The sequence below is a fragment of the Lonchura striata genome, chromosome 24, assembly GCF_050655825.1.
Source record: "Lonchura striata isolate lonStrDom1 chromosome 24, ASM5065582v1, whole genome shotgun sequence".
Taxonomy (NCBI): domain Eukaryota; kingdom Metazoa; phylum Chordata; class Aves; order Passeriformes; family Estrildidae; genus Lonchura; species Lonchura striata.
In genome coordinates, this window is record NC_140726.1 from 8,729,221 (window position 1) to 8,737,126 (window position 7,906).

At 51.4% G+C, this 7,906-nt stretch overlaps 2 protein-coding genes across 6 annotated transcripts in view; both read left to right on the top strand.

Moving 5' to 3' along the window:
- Window positions 1-4,931, top strand: part of NCAM1 (neural cell adhesion molecule 1) — a 94,195-nt gene extending 89,264 nt beyond the window's left edge. For 3 of the 5 annotated variants that reach the window (XM_021529990.4, XM_021529992.4, XM_021529995.4), the window contains 2 exons: window positions 396-1,139; window positions 2,184-4,931. In XM_021529990.4, the coding sequence (XP_021385665.3) occupies window positions 396-1,139; window positions 2,184-2,298 (859 nt within the window). In that variant the 3' untranslated portion in view covers window positions 2,299-4,931. The remainder of the gene's footprint in view (window positions 1-395; window positions 1,140-2,183) is intronic. The other 2 variants (XM_077788028.2, XM_077788030.2) reach the window with 1 other exon arrangement.
- The window catches only part of HSPB2 (heat shock protein family B (small) member 2), a 486,398-nt gene that overhangs the window by 373,528 nt on the left and 104,964 nt on the right, over window positions 1-7,906 (top strand). The gene's annotated exons all lie outside the window — the stretch shown is intronic.

Sequence of the window (7,906 nt, forward strand, 5' to 3'; positions counted from 1 at the left end):
CTGGTGGCAGGTGGCACGGGGCTGCAGGCTCGGGGGGTGGCAGAGCTGCCTGGAGAGGTCAGGAGAGACAGGCTGACAGGGGAGTTTAGGGGAGAAGAGTCTCTGCAAGCTGGCAGGATCCCATTTACCTCAGCCCAAGCACTCCATTCCTGCCATTCCTGCAGGTCACGTCCTCTTGGTTTTTTTCTCCTCCTCAGCCATCCCAGCCCCGCTCCCTTTGCATGTGTGACCTCTGCACGTCTCTGCTCCTGAGTCCCTCTCCATGTCACGTGTGTGTGCTGTCCTCACTCTCCCTCTCTGCCCCCTCTCCCTGCTGTCGTTTCGGGCCTTCATTGTCTCTCTTTCTCTCTCTTTCTCCTCTCTCTCTCTCTCTCGTCCCCGTGTCCCCCTCGCAGGCACCCCGCCGACACCGCGGCCACCGTGGAGGACATGCTGCCTTCTGTCACCACGGGCACCACTAACTCTGACACTATCACTGAAACCTTTGCCACTGCCCAGAACAGCCCCACCAGCGAGACCACCACGCTGACCTCCAGCATTGCCCCGCCGGCCGCGGCCGCTCCCGACGCCAGCGCCGCCGGCTCCGGCCAGGCCACCCCGGCCAAAGGCACGGCCGCCGCCTCGGCGGCGTCGCCACCACCCTCCTCCACCCCCAGAGTGGCCCCTCTTGTTGATCTCAGCGACACCCCCAGCTCTGCTCCGGCCACCAGTAATTTATCGTCCAGCGTCCTGCCGGGGCAGGCCGTGCTCAGCCCTGTGGCCGACGCCGCCACCGCCGGGAGCAAGGCGGCCGCCCCCAGCCCTGCCGGCCTGACGAGCCCTGCGGCTCCCTCAGAGCCCAAGCAGGAGGTGGCCAAGAGCCCCGAGAAGGAGCCCGTGCAGCCCAGCACGGCGAAGAGCCCAGCAGAGACCCCCAAGAACCCGAGCAACGCCAAGAGCGAGGCTGCCTCGGGCAGCGCCGCCAACCCCTCGCAGAACGAGGACTTTAAAATGGACGAAGGGACCTTCAAGCCACCAGACATTGACCTTGCCAAGGATGTTTTTGCAGCTCTTGGCACTGCTACTCCTCCTGCTGCCAGCGGGGCTGGTGGGCAAGCCCCCGAGCCGGCTGCAGACAGCTCTGCCCCTGCAAAGACCGAGTACGGCCACCTTTACTCTTGTGTTGGTTGTGTGCTGTGTCCCTCGTGCCCTGGTGCTCGTGCTGTGTCCTCTGTTGGGTGTTCTCTTGACTAATCTCGCTGTTCCCTTAGCCCACCAACTCCCCTGAGAGCCCACGGGGCTTGGCCTGGAAGGTGCCAGGAGGAGAGCAGGAGTAGTGCCAGGGGGGCAGAGGAAGGGAAGCTGGGAATCGATCAGGGATGTGTTGTTCTTCAGGCTCTTGGGCAGCTTTGTCTGTCCTGGGTTATTCCTTCATAAGCAAGAGCAGAAATAGCCCAGTTTGGTGCAGAGAGCTCTCCTCACAGTGCTCAGTGAGCACAGCCCTCAAATCCCATCTCCTGCAGGTCAGAGGAGCCTCAGGGCTCACTCGGGGTCAGGCTGGGCAGCAAGCAGTGCCCTGTGGGAGGGTGACAGCACTGGAACCTCTGGAGTTGTCCTCAGGTTGGCAGGGAGGAGGCAGGAGCAGAATGAGCCTGGCTGAGAGAGGGGGAGCACCCTGAGCTGGGCAGGAGAGAGAGAACAGCAGCTGGGGGCTGGGGGAGGGTCCCAGCTGTGCTGCAGATGTTGGACTCTGCCCGGGCTGCCAGTTGTCACCTCTGGGCTGTGAAAACATCTGTGGCAGAATTCCTGTCTTCTGTGTTCCCCTTTCTGAAGCAGCCCGGGGATTTCAGGACTGCCTTCCCATAGGAACACCAAGAAATGGGATTGCTGCTAGATTGTCAGGGAGTTGGGGTGCTGAAGCCAAATCCTTCTGCAGCTGTGCCAGGTTTCCTTGCTGCTCCTTTTTGCAGCGCTGCAGCTGAGCCCTGAGCCAGGCCAGGGCAGGAAAAGCCAAAAGAAGTTAGCGTAGACCTAAATGAAGCAGGGTGTGGGAGCTGAGCTCGGTTCTTAGTTCTGCATCAGGAAATGCTGGTTTTGCTCTCCCAGAGATCCGTTCCCAGCCCAGCACTCTTTCCCTGGGGCTGTCTCGGCCCAGGCTGCCTGTCCGTGCCTCTAAACCGTGTCCTTGTGGTGCTTCTCCCCAGGAAAATGCCAGCAGAGGACAAAGGCGCCGTGCAGGACAGCAAGAGCCCCCCGGCAGAGGTGAAGACGGTGCCCAACGAAGCCACACAAACAAACGAGAGCGAGAGCAAAGCATGATCAGCACCGGCAGAGGGGACGACGGAAACCTTCACCCGAGCATTGAAATCACAACCCACACACCCATCTCATTCCTCTAGTGTCTGTTGCCTTTTTTTAAAACAAAAACAAACAAACAAACCAGAAAAAAATGCATAAATGGGGGGAGGGAGGGAATGTCTCTGTTTTCCTTTTCTATTTTTTTTTTCTTTTTGGTTTTGGCTTGTTATTTTTTTTTTTTGTTTTGTTTTGATTTCTGTTTTTTGCTTTCGTTGAGATTTCTAGGAAGGTTCTATTAGTTGTGCACTTGCTTTTAAAAAGTAAAACATGTTAAAAACAGGGTTAAACCCATCACCAAATCAGGGCTCAGCTGGCCCTGTGTATATCCAAACAAGCAAACACTGCAATGCTTGGTTGCAGTGTGGTTGGGAAGCTCAAAATAAGCAGTCCTAGACAAAAAAAAAATCACAAAAAAGACAAAAAAAAAAAAAGAAAAGAGACCCTGTTGTTTCCTTTGTTAGTATAGCAGAGATAACCACTGTGCTGCTGGGCACAGCTGGTGCTTAAAGAACAAAGTCCACAATTTATTTTTATACTTTTCAGTCGAGTTTGAAATATGTAAAGCCTCATAAATAAGTTATCATTTCTGTTCACCTTGTATCTGGTCAGTATGCAAAGTGTCTCGAGCTCTTTGTGACTGAATCCTGCTCGCCACGTTAGACCTTTATTTGGGGTTTATTATTATTATTATTATTATCTATTTTTTAGGAAGAATGCCAAAATTGCAGCTTTGGGGGATGTATTTCAATTTGCAGTATTCAGACTCTACATTTCTTTTCCAATTTTACGCTCAAATTTTTCTGTTGTTTTTTTTTGTTTTGGCCAACTTTGGTTCTTTCCAGTGTTTACAATTGACAGATATTTTTTTAACTTTTGTTGTGTTGAAATGGATGTGTAAAATAGCTGCCTTTTTCTTTTCTTTTTTCTTTTTCTTTTTCTTTTTTTTTTTTGGGTTTTTCAGTCAATCCAGTCCTGTAGACACTAGGGTAGCAGCATGCTTGCTTTGCAAAGGGAGACATTTTCAACCATGGATGTTTACAGTAGTCGTTTCCCCTTTTCTCTTTTCTTAATTATTGTTATTATTATTATTATTGTTATTATTATTATTATTATTTCTTACTGGAGTAAGAAGAAAAAAGCGATGCTGGGGTTCGGTTTGGGGTTTTTTTGGGGGGTGGGGGTGTTCAAACCAGTTGCCACCAGTCAAGGGCTTTCTCCAGCAACCAACCCCCAAATTTTGGGGTGAGGGGGGTGCTGGAGAAAATCCTTCTGGGCTTAAATTTAGTTTGGAGTCCCTCGCTGGGCCTGGGCCTGACTGCATAAGAGAAATCTCATCTCTGCTTTTTTGGGACATTCTCAATCCCTTTCCTTCACGGAGCCCTCCCGAGCTCTGAGGAGCACCAGGGAGGTCGGACAGTTTGGGCTGGTCTGCCTCGGGTGTGTGAGCAAATCCAATGCTGATTGTGGCAGAGAATTCCAGGTGCAGGAAATCCCCATTGCAGGAAATCCCAATTTCAGCAGTTCCCGTTTCGGGAAGTATCAGTGTCAGTAAACACCAATTTCAGAAATTACCAGTTTCGGCAAATTCCAGTTTCGGCAAATTCCAGTTTTGGCAAATTCCACTTTTGGCAAAGATCAGTTTCAGTAAACACCAATTTTAGAAAATAACAATTTCAGGAAATTCCAATTTCAGCAGATTCCAAGATCAGAAAATTCCAGTTTTGGCAAATATCAGTTTCAGTAAACACCAATTTCAGAAAATTCCAGTTTTGGAAAATACCAGTTTCAGAAAATATCCATTTCAGAAAATCCCAATTCCAGTAAATTCCAATTTCAGCAAATTCCAGTTCCAGAAAATAACAGTTTCAGTAAACACCATTTTCAGTAAACAACAATTTCAGAAAATCCCGATTTCAGTAAATCCCAATTTCTGTAAATACCATGTCCTCTGACCCTAAAACTAAAGCCCAGGAACAAATTTTTTTTCCCCCCCAAAGATGCTGGGCAGGTTCCAGACCCTTCCTGCAGGTGCAGCTCCAGCAGGAGCTCCCTGGGACCCTCGTGGGATATCCTGGGCATCCTGCAGAGCTGGGCAAGGGCTGAGAAAATTAAATTATGGAAAAAATCAAATTATGGATGGAGGGGAGCTGATCAATGGGATTTATTACCAGGAATCGTGGAGCAACACTGAGATTTGGGGTGGGGGAGCTGATTAATGGGATTCGTTACCAGGAATTGTGGAGCAACACTGACATTTGGGGTTGGGGAGATGATTAATGGGATTTTTTATCAGGAATTGTGGAGCAACACTGAGATTTGGGGGTGAAAAGGAGCTTTGAGCAGAAGGAAGGCAGAGGAGTGTAGGGAGAGACCAGCCCATTGTATAGAGATATTCTTCCTGTTGGGGTTTTGGGTATTATTTACTTTTTTTTTTTAATTTTTATTTTATTTTATTTTCCCTTTTTTTTTTTTTTTTTTTAAATTCTACTTTAGATCTGCAAGCTTGTGCACTGTGGGTGCGTGACTATTTTAGTGTGAACCGTGTTTTTTGTCATAGTATTGAAATAATAAAAGCTTCAACATAGTTTGGATGTGGAAGGTGTAGCGCTAGTTCAGATTTGAGAAACAAAAATAAAAAAATATTCAGGAATTAAAATAATTTAAAATGGAAAGAGAACAACTCTTAGAGAGAGCAGAAGCTGTTCCATGAGAGAAGCAGGCCGAGGTGACTCGGAAGGAGGAGGGGTGTGGGGGCTGTGTCCTTGTGTTCCTTGGGAATATTCGCTCTGTTCCAGTGGCATCCCACCATTCCCAGCTGTGAGAAAATGCTCTTGCCATGTGCTGGCTCTGGGGTTTTCTGCATTTTGTTTCGCTCAGCTCCTGGGGTGCACGGGGGCAGGATTTTGGGCAGGATGGAGCCTCACCCCAAACCCAGCCCCTGCGTGAGCTGTCACAGCAGTGTCACTGATTCTGGGGACCTTGGTCCCGAGGATTCCTTTCTTTTCCCAGGAAATGAATCCATGAAGGCAGCTGGGCAGCAGCGGTGCCTCCATCCCACAGTTTGTCCCTTTTTGGTGCCTCCGTCCCACCGTTTGTCCCTTTTTGTGCCGAATTCGGGCTGGGTTTGTCACCTGTGTGCTGTAACCCCCAAAGCTGGTAGGAAACAGCACCGACCCCAAAACCTGCCCAGGGACCCCCAGCAGCACCTGCCAGCTGGGCTTGGGGGAGCTGCCCCACCTGGATTGTTGTTTTTGTCCCAAAAGGGGACGAGCTCAGAGCCCAGCCCAATGCCCGGTGACAGTCTGGGGGTGGCACTGCCTGGGTGTGAAGGTCCCTTCTAGCCCAAAGCTCTGCTTTTTTTGGGGTAGAAGCTCTGCTTTGGGATGGATGGATGAAGTTCCTTCCCTCCCCACACCTGGGCTGGGCTCCCATCGCCCCCAGCAGCCAAGAATTCCAGCTTCCATCTCCACCTGCCCCGATCCCAGCCAGCTGCAGCCTCAGGGCTGGGATCTGTCCCCTCGGGGGGACCACCTGAGGGTGGTGGCACTGCCGTGGCTGCTCTGGGGTCGGTGGCACTGCTGTGACCCTGTGTGCCCATCCCCAGGGTTGGTGGCACTGCTGTGGATCTGTGTTTCCATCTCCAGGGTTGGTGGCACTGCTGTGGTTCCATGTGCCCATCCCTGGAGTTGGTGGCACTGCCATGGCTCAGTGTGTCCATCCCCAGGGTCGGTGGCACTGCTGTCAATCCCAAGGTTTGGTGGCACTGCTGTCTATCCCTGGGGTTGGTGGCACTGCTGTCCATCCCCAGGGTTGCTGGCAGTGCTGTGGCTCTGTGCCCATCCCAGGGTTGGTGGCACTGCCATGGCTCAGTGTGTCCATCCCAGGGTTGGTGGCACTGCCATGGCTGCTCTGGTGCTGGTGGCACTGCCGTGGCTCTGTGTGTCCATCCCCAGAGTTGGTGGCACTGCTGTGGCTCTGTGTTCCCATCTCTAGTTCTGGTGACACTGCCATGGTTCTGTGTGTCCATCCCAGGGTTGGTGGCACTGCTGTCCATCCCAGGGTTGGTGACACTGCCGTGGTTCTGTGTGTCCATCCCAGGGTTGGTGGCACTGCCATGGCTCTGTGTGTCCATCCCCAGAGTTGGTGGCACTCCTGTGGCTCTGTGTGTCCATCCCAGAGTTGGTGGCACTGCCATGGCTCTGTGTGTCCATCCCAGGGTTGGTGACACTGCTGTCCATCCCAGGGTTGGTGACACTGCCGTGGCTCTGTGTGTCCATCCCCAGAGTTGGTGGCACTCCTGTGGCTCTGTGTGTCCATCCCAGGGTTGGTGGCACTGCTGTGGCTCTGTGTGTCCATCCCCAGGGTTGGTGGCACTCCTGTGGCTCTGTGTGCCCATCCCAGGGTTGGTGGCACTGCCGTGGCTGCCCTGCCTGTCCCCAGTGCCACAGGGGCGCTGCCATCTCGTGCTGCACCATCCGTACAGGTGACAATCGTGCCCGTCAGCTTCCCGAGTGGCGTCGTCTTTCCACACTTTTCTATGGAGCCTTCAGGCCCCACGTCGTTCACCACCAGGCTGTTTTGGTAGTTGTTCTCAGCCCCTCCATGGCCATCCTTCCCCAGCATTCCCTACTTTTGGGGGCCTTCTATCTTGTTAAAAAAAGAAAAAAACAAAAAATCTTTTTACCGAGTGAAACATCGACTCCACCTTTATCCCCATTCTCACTGGTGTAAATACTGATACTAACTGAGGATTTTGACTTTGCATTCTGTCAGAATACTGTGTTCAAATAAAAACGACATAAAAAAAAAAAAAAAAAATCTGATGCCTGCAGTCTGCCCTTCTTTAGCTGCTCTGCCTGGTCCTGCTGCTCGTCCCACCTGAGTGGCACTAGAAGCACTTTCAGGTTTATTTCTTTGTCCCTCTATATTTATTTACTTATTTCCTGGAGGTAGCAAACACGAAAATGCTGTTTCACAGCTCCTGGAAAGCTTTTTCGCCCCCCAAAAAAGCACTTTTCTGTTGCCTGGCTGTGGAAAGCGTGACTGAGTGTTGGGTGTAAGAGGTGACCTCTGCCCAGCCTGAATTGGGTGCCTGCACTTATTGAGGTTTGAATGTGATTAATTTCTTCAATTAATTCATTTTAAAATCTTGATATTTTTTTCTAAATTCTAGCTAAAAAATTGACCAAATGCCCCACTTTAATTGTTTTTACTCTGGGGGTTATGGGGAGGGGAGGGTTGTCTTACCTTCACCAATTCTGACAAAATAGAGTGGATTCTCACACCCAAGTTCCCGTTTAGCTGAAAAAGAGCTTTTTAATCACTCCCCAACCATCTGATTTAAAAACCAGCAGCTGCTTTCGAGTGAGGGAGCACCAACTGGCCCAAGTCCCTGGCTGGGGTGGAAGGGGAGGTGCCGGGGCTGCCCCTGGAGGTTTGGGGCTGCCCCTGGAGGTTTGGGGTTGCCCCCAGAGATTTGGGGTTGCCCTCTCTGGGCTCACAGACCCCTCAATCCCCCCGGCCCCTGAGCATCGTGCCAGCCGGGTGGGACCTGTCCCTGCCTCTGTCT